The sequence below is a fragment of the Dermacentor variabilis genome, chromosome 5 (assembly GCF_050947875.1).
Source record: "Dermacentor variabilis isolate Ectoservices chromosome 5, ASM5094787v1, whole genome shotgun sequence".
NCBI classification, from domain to species: domain Eukaryota; kingdom Metazoa; phylum Arthropoda; class Arachnida; order Ixodida; family Ixodidae; genus Dermacentor; species Dermacentor variabilis.
Genome location: NC_134572.1, coordinates 46,316,741 through 46,334,576, shown reverse-complemented (window position 1 = coordinate 46,334,576; position 17,836 = coordinate 46,316,741). Strand labels below are relative to the sequence as shown.

At 43.4% G+C, this 17,836-nt stretch overlaps 2 protein-coding genes across 4 annotated transcripts in view; one reads left to right on the top strand and one right to left on the bottom strand.

Moving 5' to 3' along the window:
* The window catches only part of LOC142582519 (uncharacterized), a 67,122-nt gene extending 55,999 nt beyond the window's left edge, over nucleotides 1–11,123 (bottom strand). For all 3 annotated transcript variants that reach the window (XM_075692338.1, XM_075692339.1, XM_075692340.1), the window contains exon 1: nucleotides 10,713–11,123. The gene's annotated coding sequence lies outside the window, so the exon portion shown is untranslated. The remainder of the gene's footprint in view (nucleotides 1–10,712) is intronic.
* A 67-nt stretch (nucleotides 11,124–11,190) lies between these two features.
* Nucleotides 11,191–16,929, top strand: LOC142582521 (protein transport protein Sec61 subunit gamma). The gene is made up of 4 exons (XM_075692343.1): nucleotides 11,191–11,349; nucleotides 11,600–11,699; nucleotides 12,166–12,268; nucleotides 16,829–16,929. The coding sequence occupies exons 2-4, from the start codon at nucleotides 11,606–11,608 to the stop codon at nucleotides 16,836–16,838; spliced, it is 207 nt and encodes a 68-aa protein (XP_075548458.1). The 5' UTR covers nucleotides 11,191–11,349; nucleotides 11,600–11,605; the 3' UTR covers nucleotides 16,839–16,929.
* Nucleotides 16,930–17,836: the final 907 nt, after the last annotated feature.

Below are 17,836 nucleotides of genomic sequence, written 5' to 3'. Positions count from 1 at the left end.
AGGCTTACAGCAGCTACGTATACTAGCATCATAGGCTACAGAGAAAGCCAAATACCAGATTATCTAGTCTTCTTGCGGGCTTGAAATGGGAGCAGGCCTAAATGATGGCTCAGAATTTCAGAATGATAAAAAAGGAATGTTCCCACCTTCTTTGCATTAGAGGAAAGCACCTGCAGATTGACAAATCATCATCATCAGCCTGGTTACGCCCACTGCAGGGCAAAGGCCTCTCCCATATTTCTCCAACTACCCCAGTCATGTACTAATTGTGGCCATGTTGTCCCTGCAAACTTCTTAATCTCATCTGCCCACCTAACTTTCTGCCGCCCCCTGCTACACTTCCCTTCCCTTGGAATCCAGTCCGTAACCCTTAATGACCATCGGTTATCTTCCCTCCTCATTACATGTCCTGCCCATGCCCATTTCTTTTCCTTGATTTCAACTAAGATGTCATTAACTCCCGTTTGTTTCCTCACCCAATCTGCTCTTTTCTTATACCTTAATGTTACACCTATCATTCTTCTTTCCATAGCTCGTTGCGTCATCCTCAACTTAAGTAGAACCCTCTTCGTAAGCCTCCAGGTTTCTGCCCCATACGTGAGTACAGGTAAGACAAAGCTGTTATATACTTTTCTCCTGAGGGATAATGGCAACCTGCTGTTCATGATCTGAGAATCCCTGCCAAATGCACCCCAGCCCATTCTTATTCTTCTGATTATTTCCGTCTCATGATCTGGATCCGCGGTCACTACCTGCCCTAAGTAGATGTATTCCCTTACCACTTCCAGTGCCTCACTACCTATCGTAAACTGCTGTTCTCTTCCAAGACTGTTAAACATTACTTTAGTTTTCTGCAGATTAATTTTTACACCCACCCTTCTGCTTTGCTTCTCCAGGTCAGTCAGCATGCATTGCAATTGGTCCCCTGAGTTACTAAGCAAGGTAATATCATCAGCGAATCGCAAGTTATTAGGGTATTCTCCATTAACTCTTATCCCAAATTCTTCCCAATCCAGGTCTCTGAATACCTCCTGTAAACACGCTGTGAATAGAATTGGAGAGATTGTATCTCCCTGTCTGATGCCTTTCTTTATAGGGATTTTGTTGCTTTCTTTATGGAGGACAACGGTGGCTGTGGAGCCGTTATAGATATCTTTCAGTATTTTTACATACGGCTCATCTACACCCCGATTCCGTAATGCCTCCATGACTGCTGAGGTTTCGACTGAATGAAATGCTTTCTTGTAATCAATGAAAGCTGTATATAAGGTTTGGTTATTCCGCACATTTCTCTATCACCTGATTGATAGTGTAAATATGGTCTATTGTTGAGTAGCCTTTACGGAATCCTGCCTAGTCTTTTGGTTGACAGAAGTCTAAGGTGTTCCTGATTCTATTTGCGGTTACCTTAGTAAATACTTTGTAGGGAACGGACAGTAAACTGATCGGTCTATAATTTTCCAAGTCTTTGGCGCCCCCTTTCTTATGGATTAGGATTATGTTAGCGTTCTTCCAAGATTCCGGTACGCTTGAAGTCATGAGGCATTGCGTATACAGGGTGGGCAGTTTTTCTAGAACAATCTGCCCACCATCCTTCAACAAATCTGCTGTTACCTGATCCTCCCCAGCTGCCTTCCCCCTTTGCATATCTCCCAAGGCTTCCTTTACTTCTTCGGCGTTACTTGTGGGATTTCAAACTCTTCTAGACTATTCTCTCTTCCATTATCATCGTGGGTGCCACTGGTACTGTATAAATCTCTACAGAACAACTCCTCAGCCACTTGAACTATCTCATCCATATTAGAACTATCTCATCTATATTAGAATGACAAAACAATGGCACAAAATATCAGAAGCAGCCAATGCAGCTGTTTTGATGTGTCGATATTACACAGTGCACTGTAGATATTACTACATTTGCGCAAGCATTTCCATGAAGATGCATCCTTAAAACCTTCCACTTTTCATCTTTGCCACAACACAATGGCTCCCATAAATCTAGTGAACTAAAACATCCACAAAAATAAGGAATGGCGTCTTCAGTGCTCAGAGGCATTTTTATTTTATTAGGTTTGGATTTTCGGAGCAAACTGCAACAAAATTGTGTTTATAGCCAGTAACACCTATGGGCTTTCAATGATTAGTGTTGTCATATGCACCTAAAGGGTACATTTATTTTATGAAATTAATTAAATATCACACTTTCAAGCAAAGCATTCAGCAAACTAAACAAGTTTTTCGTACATTTATTCTGTCCAAAATAAATGTAATATATAGCATTTGTCAGAGCTTCTCGTATTTTAAAGCTAGCTCTCACTCCAGGCTGTTAGCTAAACTCTACTCCATTTTGTACATAGCAGGCAACGTTATGAAGGACAGATTTCTATCATTACTTGCATTCATAATTAAAAAATAAGTTGGGAGCACATATGAAAGATATAGGTAAGCATCATGTAATTCCATGTAACACTAAGCCTCACACTTTTATGTTGCAAAATATGCGTAATTATTACATGGATGGTGTGGCGAGTCTGAACCCGTTTACCACCGAATGAGCAAAGTGACATGTTTCCGTGGCCTAGAAGCTGCAGCAAACTGCTTGCACTCACGATCAAACATAGTATGATGAATGCCTGAAGCGCAAAGTTCAGGAAAATAATAGAAAATATGTGTGTGATGTGACTTTGCCCAAGATGAAGTAACGACACTATTCCTATGTAATAATTTTTCACATTTAGTCAGCAGTCCGAACAGCGCTCCACTCACATTATCACCAGGATTACCCGGTCCTGAATTGTGGGTGATAAGAAACGAAAAGAATCGAGCAAATGGAATCCATATATTATACCCGTTCCTTATGCCCGCAAGTTGCAGTTGCAATATGTGAAGTACTTAATCTGCTCAAAGTGTCAAAAATCAATAAACAACTGCACTACAAAATGTGCAGAGTGAGAATTTTATGGCTGCACCGCCTGCATTGCTTCGGCAGTGTTGCATGCTATGAAACGGAATACAGTGGAGGCACAGCCAATTTTTAAATTTGCACTTCATGTTATGTAAGCAAGCATGGCTCCTGCATTGAAAGAGCATGTGGGAGCCAAGTATGCCTTGTTTTGAATGATAACTGGTGATCAGTAGTGGAGTCTTAAGTTGCCAAAGAGGTGCAGTTGTGGAAGGTTCTGTTTGCTGCTAGTCTGTGCTAGAGTTGTGCAGTGTTCCCATTTTTCTATCTTGCTGTCCATAAGCATTCACTAATTATTATGCCAGAGTGGCCAATTTCTGAAGAAAAATAATTAAATTCTGGTGTTTTATGCGCCAGAACCAGGATCTGATTATGCGGCACACCTTAGTGGGGGACCTCTGGGTTGATTTGGACCACCTGGGATTCTTTAACGTGCACCCAATTCACGGTACACAGGCGCTTTTGTATTTCGCCCCCATCAAAATGTCGCCGCCACCACCGAAGGGATTAGACCCTACACCCTTGGGCATAGTAAATCAAAGCCATAGCCACTATGCCTCCATGGTGGGTGCCGATTTCTGTTCAGATGAGGTTGTGCCTTTTGTTGCTCAGTAAGCCTTGATATTGTTTGTTGCACTTTGACAAGTAGAGCCTCATTGTCTCTCAATCGGTCTTCACTCAATCAGATTCCATTCCTCTGGATTCAGAAATCTGCAGGCATAGGATTACTCTTATGGCAGTACAGGGATAAAGAGGCCTTCATCACGCAGTGAAATTAAAATCGGCTGATGATCTGTACTGAATCTTCAAACAATTATAGTTAAAGAGACCAACAACTTATGTTTATGGTACCCACCTATCTTTTCTTTAGAGCAACTGGGAGTTTACTATCCAGACCGCCCAACCCTGTAACAATTGAACGAAAAAACACAGTGGAATGCTTTTTATAGGAATTTTTCAACCTGTCATCACAATGGTGTTTATGTAGTTCATGTAAAACCTCTCCATAAACATTTTTTCCAACCAGGTTAAGTACCGCTAGCCCACCCTCCTCCTCCTCCACATTCCTCTCCCACTTATTGATAACTCTCAGCTCCTGAAGTCACTTGGAAATTTAGTAATCTCAGCTTCTGGCTCTGAATGGAAGTGATGCCATAATTCCTAATATTGTCATTATTGCTCTTTACTGCATAGTGGCGCAGACGGCCGGCAAAGAGTGCTGGTTCATCATATGCAGGCAAAAAAAATGGGCAGATGTTTATAGGTACTGCTTTGTGGGCTGCACCACCTGATACTGCTGTGTAGAGATGCAAATATGCAACAGCAGGCGGCAGCTAAAGCTAAAATTTAAGAAGTGGAAATATTAGAAACAAAACTGATGAGCAAAGAATCAAAGAATAGCAGCACCTGCTGAATGGCTGGTGCTACTTAGCAATAGCGGCAGCACCACTTGGATGGAGGAGGTTTAACTCTATGCTGGAAACAGTGAAAGGCGAGGTTGATGGCAAATCTATACCAGCATGAGAGACAAGTCTACAACAAGGGCGACCCTGGCCATAATCAAAGCGACTGTCATCAGACTCCTGCCTTTGGAAGCTGAGCGCATTGGTTAGATAAGGTATGCTATGCTATGTAGTCAAAATTTGACAATGGAAAGATATGTATCGTATTTCACCGCAAAATAACGCAAAATCGCCCCACCTTGTGCAAGTGCCCTTCCTTTTTCATGAATGTTGCATTTCTGTACACCACCAATTAAGTGCCCTCCCTTCTCTGCTGCTGGTCCAGAAAAAAATAGCGGTATCAAAATACGCAATTCAGGAATGCGACACTGACACCGTGTACGTGCCAGCTGGGTGCAACAGCCTTCACCTTGCTGGCATCTACTGGAACAAGCGATCAAAGGCTAGTTTTCAGAGGACCTGAATAGCCTTTGTGCAAAACAGCAAGAAAACACCGAAAGGAAGCCTACTGAGGCCGTCCTGGAAGGACATAGTGGACTTTGCAGCTGCAGCATGGGCTGCAGTCCCAGAAGAAACCACAAGATACTCATTCAAGTAGTAGCAGTAGTAAGGATTATGGCGTCAAGAACACGCTCGATGGGTATGAGGACGACAAGCTGCATGATCGGCTCGCCGACATCTGTGCTATGAACCCGAATAACTGCGTTGAGCTGAGGGATGAATGCACTGACCTTGTTTTTGTGTCAGATTTCGAGCAATCTCTCAATGGTTTTGACAGTGATTAAAAAAAAAAGATCACAAGGAAACAATGTTCAGAAATCAGTTCTGCTAAAACAGTGCAGACTCGATTGCATAATTTTAGTGCCTTCCATTATATTTATCTGCCATCTGGAATATTAGTGTGCAATCGAGGAAGAGCCCCCTCATATTTTGGTTGTTATTTTTTGAGTAGGAGGGGCAGGGGGCTTAGGGCATTTTACGGTAGTAGATATTGTCCCCTACTAGCTGTCATGGGCTTTGAAGCATCTAGGAAGTGCAATTTTTCCTCAACAACTCATAGGAATATCTAATCACAACAATAAACATGTAACAATTCATAGCATTGTATCATTATGTGCCTCAACAAAGTTACAACATTGTGTCCTTGTATATGCTAACATTGATATGCTATCACATTGATGCAGATAATCATGATATACCTTCTGTGTAAATTATGCAGATTATGTATTTAAGTGCTTCACATAACACAGATTCTAACAGTTCATGAGAGCTCCATAATTATTATTATTTTTACATGTCCACTTACAAAAAGTGAGCTATTATAAGGTACCCACAGAGAATTTACTGAATGAATAAATTCTGGGGTGTTATGTGTCAAAACCATGATTAGATTATGAGGCATGCTGCAGTGGGGGACTCGGGACTAATTTTGACCACCAGGGGATCTTTAACAGAGTATTTAATATTCTCAAGCAGAAGTAACTAGGACAGCTAATGATGACATCGAATAACTTTAAGAAGCGGTGGCAACAAAATGCGGTAGTACAGATTATTATTTTATTCAGCACTTCGCAACCAAGCTACCAATAACAACATAATGTAGTGGCTTTTGAGTCCACAGCAAATTATGAAAAGCAAGCAATGTGTACAGCAGTAACGACACCACCAGCAGAGATCTCGATGCATGCTACTGTTTATAACAGCGATCAGGCTTTTGAAAAGCCAGTTCCAAGGATCAGTGACGAAGAGATAAAGCCTGGCTTCACAAAGACAGGAAAATTTATATACTTCCAACACAGTCACTTTTAGCATCCAGATGGAACAAAGATAAAGTTACTCGCTGCCCAAGTGAAGATGTTCTAACTAAATTATTACCCCACTCTGAATTGTAACTAGTTAAAGACTTCCAGAAGCCAGCAAAATAACAGCTGCACACATAGCATCCTTGTGCTACCAGTAGGATAACTGGGCGAGGAAGCTAATGCGATGGGAATCCGCCTCTAATTTACCTGTGCTGCCCTCTGCCGCATGCCGCTGAAAACGTTTTGGAAGGGTCCTGGGGCTTTCGCCGGTTGATTTGTGTACCTGCGCCCAAGTTGAGTGCGCGTTGGTTGCGTGTTTTGTGGATCGCGAATCGTTATTAATGGCTCCTTCGGGATAGCATGTCGTTCCTGAAGCCATGTAGCACTCAATGACTACTGGGTGATCAGGCCTGAGTGCGCTGTTCTGTAAACAGTGCGGCCGATAAAGGCACGCTGAGTTCTGTTAGGTGGCACGGCTGCCTTGGAATTTGTCACTGATTTCTGCACTTGGACATCACTTCTTGTATTCATTTTACACATTATTTAGACGCTTCGCATCTTCAAAAAGTCTTCGAGTGCAGCCTTCTGCGTCGAATTTATTAAAGCGGTGCACTTGTTTACATCAACATCTACCTCCGCAGGTCATTGTGATCGTCAAATATTGTGGAAAAGGGGCCATCGCTTATATGAAATAGTGTCAAAATGTAGCAAAACATGTATATCTGCACATATGTGCCATGTTGTTACACCCTGAGATACCACTTAAAACAACGGCAACTGTGATCCAGATACATAACTCCATCATACTTACCGTTTTAGCATGCCATAGAGCATTATTAGACAAAACTGTGCTCGCATAAGTGCTCATTTGTAGGCTATGTTGTTCTCTCACGAAAACGCGCGTATGCCATCGCTCGCACGACGTTGGTATAAATGAGCGAGGCGGTTGTTTATGCTGCTGTATACCGAATACACCGTCTCGTTTGCCGCTTGATGCAGAGGCAAACAGTGCATCTCTGAAATTGAGAAATGTGTCGGCAAAGCAACATGCACAGGCCCACCCATATACGTAGCGAATGTGGCCGACAGCCTACAGGTACGGTGACGCACAGATGTTGCCACAGCGCCGCTGTGTTGCCGCTTACTGCTTATTGTGTATGCACCATGCGAAGTGAAGTGCAGCTGATTTGAAATCGTTAAGGCCAGAATTGAACTACAAAAAAGTTTCGTTCGACCTAATCGCTTACATTTCAGTTCAGGCCCACCTGTAGCGAGTGCACGAACTCGATGGCACCAGGTTAACCTTCGCTGAACAGGATCGACATTGGCTCAAACTTCGTGGGCACGGCTTGAGAGGGTTAAAGCTTGTGCATTTCAACTTGGTAGGTGTGCATGACTCATTTTGAGCACGATTAATTATATATACAAGCGAAGACGCTGTCGCTATTTTGTTCTCGGTTCGACGGCCAATCGCGCAGGGTTCGGTCAAATGATGGTCGGCACGCTGATTTCGCCGGTGCCTTCGACAAGAAAGCCTGTCGCAATACAACTCGCACTCATCGAATGCGTCGTTGTCAACCTGGTATGATAAAAAGGTTTCAGTGATGCACAATAGTTGGTCTCGTATCGACTAAGTGTTGCCACGCCTTACGAGTACGTGCAGTCAGGAATGTGCTGCCACCACCAGCAAGTGAAGACTGACGCTGCAAAAATAGTTAGTCAGCAACATGATGTACTTAAGTGTTGCCCAAGTGCAATGCATCGGTTTTTCGTTAAATTAACGAGCCATTCATGAAAGGCGGCAATTACCTGGCTCACGGTGCAGTCCGGACAAGTTGGACGATGCCCTGGCCACTTTCTCTTTTAATGAGGAGTTGCGGTTTTACGCTACGCACGTTTTCGGCACCGCACTGACGTCGAGCTACCTTTAGAGTTTCAATGTGGTACACAGCACAAGTGTTTGCAGCAGCGTGCGTCCGAGGAGGAGGAATAAACTTTTATTGTACAACCAGCACTTTCTGATGGCCGGCCCTAAGCCTCCCATGAAGGGACATCGAGGGCTTCCCTCGCCGCCGCCTCGTGGGCGTGCTGTGTCGCCCAGGTTTGTTCGTTGAGGGCGGAGCTCTGCAGAGCCTCATGCTACCTCGACGAGAGGGTCGTGGTGTAAGTCCGTGTGTACTGTGCTGGGCACTCCCACAGCATATGCGGAAGCGTAGCCAGGTGAATGCCACAGCACCGGCAGTTGGGGGTAGTGTAGACGTCTGGAAGTGCGTCCAAGCGTTTTTTTTTTTTTTTTCGGGGGACCTTCCGGCGCACGACCCTTCCAAAACGTTTCGCGACAAATCCGTTAGGGCAGGGCGCATGCGCCGTCGCGCCATGAAAGAGGCAGATTAAGAGGTGAAGTGCAACCTAAGAGCTGGTTAAGGGAAGGTAGAGAGAAAGGTTATGCAAGGGCGAGAGCTGTAACAAAAACATTATTACAATAACACGGACTGCCTTCAGTACGCACAAAAGAGTATGCACTGATTTTACAACTTATTTTGTGCATCACTTATTCCGTGCCCTTGTTCTGCTGTTTTACCATTAGTGCAAGAATTATAGAAGTTCAGTGGCCAGCCCTCTGTCAAGCATTCTTTCATTTTTTTTCTTTTGGAGTTATACACTTGGGTTCATTGTATAGGGTATTCCTAATGAGCACTGAAGCAATTTATACTGCAGGAGCATTACCTCAAATATTACTACCCAGTAGTTCTCCCTTTGTAGTTTTAGCTTTGTGCAGAAACACAAATTAGGTACCTTTTTTATATTGGTCCCTGCTGCACATGTGGGGTATTAGGCAATAAACTACTTATATGCACAGTGTAAGTGGTTTATTAAATGTGTAAGTGGTTTATCACTTACACGCATTATCCTGGGTAACAGTAACATTGATTGGTTTATTGTGTTTGTGAGCCGCATTCCAACATGCTCCAATACGAGAAAGATATTCAGAGATGTTCAAGTGCCTTACATTCCCACAAATGTCTCACTGTCATATATTTCATGTCACGAGCACATAAGAGGCATTGAGTGCAATATTCTAGCACCCACACAAAAAGGAGAAATACAAGTTACCAACGAACACACATACAAAGAAAAAAAATAACGTGGTGTAATTGACACCTACGGTTATACCGGTGTCACACGGCGCACTTTTGATCGCGATCAAACCCGATTCGGATCGAATTTCTCGATCGTGATTGGCTCCTTTGCGCAAGCTGCGCGAGGGAGCCAATCGTAGTAGAGAGTTTCGATCCAGATCGGGCTTGATCGCGATCAAAAGTGCGCCGTGTGACACCGGGATTACGCTTCCACGCACCGTCTGTATGGAAATAATTGGACATGCATCTGCAGCGTTCAAAACAACATATTGTAGGCTTCTAAAGAATAGCTGAGCGCTATCCTCTTGCAAAACGATTTTAGTTCTCTGAAGAACACGCCTATCAGGAAGGTTAGCAAATTGCCGAAAAGGCAAAGTTGACGTCAGCCCGGCGCAAAGGCGGTGCGCGCAGTATACTCCCTTCGCAATTGTATTCGCGTCACCACGGCTCACAAACCAAATTTAAAATGCGATGTGCCAACACAGCTGTATGGCAGAAAAAAGAATGCACTTCCGCCGCTGATGGCCCTCATAATACAGTTAAAGAAAACATAAGAAAAAAGAACGCGCACATATATAACTTTACGCACACAACAATTCACGGGCGGAAAATGTATGAGTGGATATTACGCACCGTCCAGTCGCCGCTGGTGCACCGAAAGTAAAAACAAAAACAAGGCCGCACGCACGCGATGGCGCGACGAAACTAAAACCGCAGAAACGAAAATGCGTTCAGTTCGGACAGCGTCGCGAGCACCACATGTCGGCATGAGTGTGCCCGTCCAAGCGGCAAACCAGCTCCAGGCTACCCGCGAATGAGTCAGGCAGCGGAGTGGTAATGTCAAACGGTCGCAGTTGGCAGCAGCCAAACAAGCACGCAACCCCCACCTCCCCTTCCTCTCCTCTCGATAAGGTTACTATGTGCTACCGTCGTTCGCGTCGCGCGCACTACCAACATCACACACGGTCTCTAACCCTCCGCCTTTATCGCCACCACAGCAATCAATAAACGGACCGAGAACAAGCTAGGCGCCGACAGTCCAGTTGGCGTTGATACTTCCATGCACTTAAGCGATTACGCGTTCGCACTCTTACATTAACGCCAAATCACTGTTTACGTTTTAGCGGACCCCCAAAACACAAAGCAGACACCCTATGTAACGCGCTCAAGACGAAGCCTGGTGCTGTCACTGCAACTCGGCTCGACGAAATTTGAGACGCAGGCCGCGGAGGTAATCTCCATTAATACGTAATATAGGCCTACTTATAAATGCTTCGCTTAAACAGCTTAAGCCTATTCATACGTAGACGTAGAAATGAAGCAAGGTTTCACTCGTGTCTCGTACCTCGGACACAGCTGGGCTTCTGGTCTCATCGGATTCACGTCGGAGTTCAGCCAAGGCGCCTGGATGAGCAGCGAATCGCGCACTTCACATGAAGGTGAAATTAATCGGTGTCAAATTAACACACAACACCTGGGCCTAAAGTGATACTACTACGAGGTCAAAATCTGCGGATCAAAAGCAAAAGCGCGACCGCCAAGCACAGCACGCAGAGGGCCAAACATAGCGTAGAAAATTCCTCTCGTTGGTGTCTGGACGACTTGTTTGACACTCGTCACAGATCCCACCGAACTGTCTTCACACGGGAAAACAAATGGATTAAACAGAATCTTGTTTGCTACTCTTTCGCGTACATCATATTCAACCGCAAAAACATGGCTCGTTTACCCACAATGCCCCGCGGTTTTACTCTCGAACGAAGGGTTGTTTTTGGTCTCCCATAATGCATTGCATTGTCGGCAGCCAACGCGGAGCTGCTGACGAGAGTAGGTAACTCGTGGCACCAACGCAACAGGCCGTGTAAGATCCTGTAGCACTTTTGCGAGCCCTTTCCAGCGCAGTAGTTGGGGACGGTGTAGTTGACGTTGCTTGTCGTCCTGTGCAGATCTACTTGAGCTCCGTGTATCGCCCTCATACAAAGGTAAAATGCTGTCAGAATTATGTCATGGTTTGAATTGTTGAAAAATAGCCGAAACTTTTGTTGACGATTAGCTAAATTTTGCGTCAATCTTGAGTTCAACTCGCCCTTTAAGGGAAAGATGAAAAGGTCACCCACATTCGACGACCGACTGTTTTCAACGACTGCGGTTCCTTACGTTATACTTGTGTTTCGTCGTTCTTTACCTTAGGTTTCCTTGCTTTTGCTCATCACTGGTCGATTTCTCTTGCAGAAAGCCATGGATCAGGTTATGGCATTCATCGACCCGTTCAAGCAACTGTCAAAGGACTCCATCAGGCTCATCAAGCGCTGCACGAAGCCGGACCGCAAAGGTAAATCACGCTTTCTACAAACTTGGATCTACCCGGTAACTTCAAAATGATGTGGGGCACTGAAAATAAAATCGTTTTGTTGAATGTGTTTTGCAAAGAAGAAAATCCTAAATCTCCTGTAGCTGCAGCGAACAGTCATTGAGATATAACTATGACCCTCGTGTAGGACGTGGTAAAATCCGTTACAGCTAACATCTGGCGTCAATATGACAATTCTCCACACTGTCGGGGCTCTTGCTCTAGATAAGCTGCACTTGTTCGATTGAGGTCCGGTTCCAGGAAGTCGCTGCGGTGGCCCAGTGGCTATTATGACGTTTTGCTGCTGAGCACGAGGTAGCGGGTTTGTATCCCGACCATGGCCACCACATTATCCCAGAAATATGTATTAAATGAAGCAATTTTGCGTGTCTTAGTGTGTGTTTTGTTTGCATCGATTAATTTGCGTAACATTTTTTTTCCACCACAGAGTTCCAAAAAATCGCCATGGCTACTGCCATTGGCTTTGCCATCATGGGATTTATTGGATTTTTCGTCAAGCTAATACACATCCCCATCAACAACATCATCGTGTAAGTAACACACATTACCACAAGCATAGTTTGTTACTGATGAGCATGTAAAAACCAAAAGGTTTCCTTATGTCTGAACTGTGCATGCTGTTCAATACTGAGGGCATGCTATGAGCATCCATAGTGTTTCTGGCAGAAGCACTGATCACACAGCTATGGTGGCTAGAGGGGGAGTTGTCAGCATTAGAGTGCTGGTGAGGCAACATCTGTTCAGGATGATGCGGCTGGCTCGCCTCTGCCACGAGGATTTCGCTGCAGCATGAGGTGCCTTCCCGCTTTGCGACTTTTTCTGGCACCCAATATGCATTTGCTGGAATAATTTTCAGGACTAGGCAAATTTAGCACATCCAGTTGCACTTTTATACCACTGTCATTCTATCACCTAGCTTTAGCTTCGTGTGCAGTTTGATGCTTATTGACTACTGAGTGCACTGAATGGAGAATTTTCAGAGGAAAACAGAGAAATTTGGCACCGATTCTAGACATCTTAAAAAAGACATTTATTATCAATAAGGTGACTTGCAGAATGGTATACACAAGGTTAATAACGCTGAAACAAACAATATGGCAAAATGCAGTGCGAATTCGATGTATAAAGAAGGTACAAACTGGGAAACGGCACAGTGCAAACAATAGTATTTTGTCAGATGGGAAGTTCTTAATTATGTGCAGAGGTACAGCACACACGCAAGGAATACGAGAAAAGAATAAATGAAACAAGAAAACTGCAAATTATACAGATGAAAGCGAGACATAAAGTCAGGCAAAAAATTATAGAAATTGGTAACATGTTGCATGCATGAAGAGATACGCTATATAGAGCGGCATTAAATGCATGTTTCATGCTCATTAACAGAGCATTTTTTAACATCAGTAGGAATGCTTTGCAATGATTTCTCAACGTTTCCCATTTTATAAAAAAGAAAAAAAAACTTGGTCGTGTCAACCTAATAGCAGTTAATTTATGGTCGATGCACTTCATGTCCTCTCTTTTCCCGCCGAGATTCCTACTCGAGCGCTGACACTGGCGGATAGAATAGCCTTTCAAGGTGTGAATCATCATGGTCTGTCACATAGACACAAAAGTAAGGCAGGCGAAATGCAGGTCGCTGACAGCAGTTCAGACCAGTTGCAGCTATGTTTGCTCGACGCTTGCATGCAGAAATGCAGAAAGAGGTGACAATTTCCGGATTCTCACTCAAACTGCAAGATAATCATATCCAGATGAGTCTCCAGAGCCTAGCATGCAGAAGAACAACACAGCCCAGGCAAGCAAGGTGCAGGTCATGGACACTTCTATGAACTGGGTGCAACTACTCTTGGTTCTTGCACATTGAGCCAGAGGGTGTCTACTTAAGGCATCTCAGAGGCGACAAGCGCGCCACCTATCCTCGTGAAAAAAATGGCACACCCTTGTACACGACGCAGCCTGCCTGATGCTGACGCCTCCCTCTCTAGCCACCATAACACAGCTTTACAGGAAGTAAACTGAATATAGAGGGAAAATTGTTGCCGGACAAAATTACCTCCGAACAGCTGTAATGGGTTTAAGAGCAGTTGTGTAAAAGCAAAGCCTCATGCAGTAAAAGTGTACTAGAATAATGAAAAGTATGCCTTGCATGGGTGGAGAGCGGGCCTTTTCTGCAATAACTCTCCAAGGTGGCGCTGTCCGCAGCAAGTGTGCTCAAAATACTTCATTGGCATCTTTTTCGCATTACTTGAAGATGAAATAAATGTTTGGCTGCGAGACGTGAATGTCCTCTTACAAGTTTATTCTGCGATGCGTACATTGACATGGTACTTCGTAGGTGAATTGTGCTGCACAGTGTTGTATTAAATGCAACTTGTGCTTCACACTCGAAGCAAGATACACGTGGCACATGTGGAAATAGGGATTGTGTAGTGTTTTTATGAAACATTTTTATGTAACAATATCGGTGCTTCATAATATGAAAATTGAGGAATAAGCTGGAGAAACAAAAATGTTCGTACACTTGTACATGATACTTGAGACAAAGCTCAAGCAAGACTGTCTGCAGTAGCAGAAAAAACACGAACATGGGAATGTTGCCAAAATTAGCATTTAGACATTTACCTCATACGTACAAATGTGTATAATGAATGAAGAAAGATATGAGCAAAGATTATAGAACATGATCTAAACAGATCAGATGGTGCATTGCTATACCTCTTTTTAACTCTGTTGTTTGTTTCCTGCCAACCTCCTTATGATTTCTTCTCTCATTGTGAGCTCCATCTGGCCCATTAAAACAGTTGGTTATAGGTGTTCTCTGGTTAAAACACTACAAACAAACCTGACACTGGGCCTGTCACATGCAGCCGTGTGGTGATGAAACTGGTGCAAGTAAACAGAAGTGCCAATTATGGCTTCCAAATTTATAGATGTGATAACCTGCACTAAAGCAAGGGGGAATCGTATAGACCTGAAACTTGTATGACGGGTGAGAGGAAGGGACAGGAAATTCTCAAGGCCTTTGAAGCACGTCCAGATAAAGTTACCTTCCTCACACACACACATACACACAAAAAAAGAAAAACAAATGAAAGAGCACATAAACCTTTACATTAGCGGGAGTGAGTTTTTTGTATTGTGCATAGCTCGCATGTTTTAACACTTCTATGCTTTATAAAAAAATCTTCACAGTCGGACATACTTATTGGATTGATCATTGTTTTCCTAAAAAATGCTATGTAAATACTACAATCACACTTAGCAGTTCTAAAGGTTATATGATGGATAGCAATGGCCGCTGTAGTCAACCTCCTGAGACTGCAGGAGCAGCAAGCGTATGGGAGAGCAGACATGATGTAGCACGCCTGTTGCGAACAGCACCCTCTGTGGTTGTCATCACTGTGACTCTGACTGTCATCTTGGCTCCGTTCAGTTGTGTTGCAAATGGAATACCTCCCGTTATTGTAGTACAGTTGACTCCCATTAATTCTAATTGACCAGATTCCTCAGGCTCTAAAGTTGGAAGAGGGCGGGGAGTGCACCCGAGATGAAAACAATATTCAACATTTATTCTATGTTTCATTTACATGAATGGGAAGCTCTTTTCCAAGCTCGAGTTAATTTTCGCTTGCATTTTGGCATTATTCCATGTGCTTTCAATAACACGTGTGTGGCAAGCAAAACAACATGAAGACAGCTTGATCAGAGTGCTTTGGCTTGACTGCGGCTGGTTAGCCAGTGCGTTGAGAAGTTCACTCTAACTAGGCAGAGAAAACTTGGGAGCCATATGTGGTCGTCCGTGCAACCTTGAAACAATTCAGAAAGAGCCATTCACTTGCACTTGCACGATTGATCAGAACGGTGTTTTTGCTGACAAAAGTGCCATTCTGATCGATCACACGAAGACAGTCAAACGGTTCACTTTCCAAACTGTTGTAAGACTGTACCGTAGGTGCTGCTGCCTCATGTCAGGCAGTGTTTTGCTTTGCTGCCTGCCTCTCGAATCTCATTGGAGGTGGTGCCACAATGTCCAACAACACGAACAGCCGATTTGGCACCACAGGTAGGCAGGCATTTTGGGACCACCCAGGGTGCGGAGAAGCCAAAGAGGGACAAAACACCATCCCAAATGTAAGCTGTGGGACAGTGGAACCACTGCAGTAAAAGTGGCATGTGTCTCGCCTAAATAAGGGTGTCTGGTCGAATTAACAAACGGCGCCAAGGACTACTTTGGTAGAGTATTACAATAGCTATACATGTCATCGTCAATTAGTAGCCCACAAGCCTCAACACTTGTCGGCACTGACAAAATCCTCAGAAGAGGCATTACTCAGGCAACAGTACAAGTTCTCACCACTGCAGGGAGTGTTGCTGTTGTCACCTAGAGAAGCAGTCACACGCCGTCTGCTGAATTTTTTGCGTTTTTAAGTTTTTAGTAAACCATGTGTGCATGAGGGGGTGTAGGTGAGCATCATTCATGGTCTGATTGATCGTAGCTGCATGCTTTTGAATTCAAACTAAACAAGTTTTTGTTCCATGGCAATGTTGGGTCTTTGCTGGGACTTCCAAGTGTACTCGAATCAAAGCAAAAAAGATGAACTTACTGATGTCAAATTAATGGGAGTCGACTTTACATTATAGTAAAGGTAAATCTTATAATCATTGGATGTCAAGGTATATAGATTCACTGCCAATTACTGCCCTGGTGATGAAGTGGCACCTTTTTGAAGCTGGTGGTAGTGACTGATTCGCATGACAATAAAAATTAATACAATTGACATTTATTACAATGCCATCTGTGATAGTTTGTATGCTGAGGAGGCCAACAGCATCGTTTGTCTGTTCTTGACATTGCATATTCGTCTCAATGTAAATAATGAAACTTAATGAATATGTAATTTCTTGCTTTGTCTACAAAACGAATTCGATCAGAAATAATTGGCTTGGTGTCAATTTTGTGTGGATTAATTATATATAGAGAATCAGCCCATTTCATAATAGCAGCATTGCTAGGCTTTCAGCATGCTTTATTCACACTAAGGTCCTTATTTCGAGTGTCTGAAACAATTTTCATTGCTTTTTTTCAGGGGTTCCTAAGAAGTTGGAAGATCTGCACCTACCTCGACCCCTTGTATAAAAATGTCCCACAGTGCTCTTCTAATAAATGAGAACGCATTTTTCTTTTTAAGTTGTATGAAAGCGGTGCTCTTGCATTTGACGATGGTGGCCACATTCTGATTGGGTAAGGATGCAAAAACTTAGAGACATATATGTTTGGGATAGTTGGTGGTTCATTCTAAGTGTGTGTACAGCACAAGACTAAATGTAGACAGCCCGTGTTGTTTCTTGTCACTGTCTGTTTAGCCTTTCCCTCTTAGACATATTCAGGATGCAAGAACACTTCTTTGCTACTGCCGTATTACTATTACCCAAGAAAGTGAAGGCTACTCGCTGTGGTGGCGCAGTGGCTACAGCATTGTAGTGCTAAATATGATGTCGCAAGTTTTATTCCCAGTTGCGTTTTGATGGGAGTGAAACGCAATAATTATTGTGTATTTAGGTTCAGGTGCACATTGAAGAACCCCAGGGGATCAAAAGTAATCCAAAGCTCTGCACTACAGTGTCGTCTTATAGTCTATGTGCTGCTTTTGGCCGTTAAACACCGTACTTTGGATTTTGATAGGAAGACCAAACTTGGAATACAAAATTTTGTTTTCCAACCGGAATGCCAATGGGATTATGCAATCTGCTAATTCTTATTTACTCTCAAACACCTAATTAGCTCTGGACACTGCTAAAAGTTCATGACATAGGGAACTGGTGTGGGTATTCAAAGGCAGCATTGCAACTTGTCTTGTTTGTGCCCTTTCTATCTTGCTAATGTGCTGCTTACTATATAGCTGACTTGTTTGGTATTATAGAAGTTTTGCCAATCTGACACTCCTTTAGTGTCCTCATTAAAAACCCATCAATTATCACCAATACATTGCAGTTTTTTGTTATTAATATTAGCTTATTGTGCATTCAGTGCAATACATTCTGTTAATATAGAAATGTGCAACAATTAAGTATTTGAAGCTACAGTTATACAATAC

What these genes read in the sequence shown, in the direction of transcription:
- LOC142582521 (XM_075692343.1), top strand. Translation starts at nt 11,606, where the DNA reads ATGGATCAGGTTATGGCATTCATCGACCCGTTCAAGCAACTGTCAAAG. An exon ending in CACGAAGCCGGACCGCAAAG is followed by an intron (nt 11,700 to 12,165) that starts GTAAATCACGCT and finishes TTTCCACCACAG; the next exon opens with AGTTCCAAAAAATCGCCATG.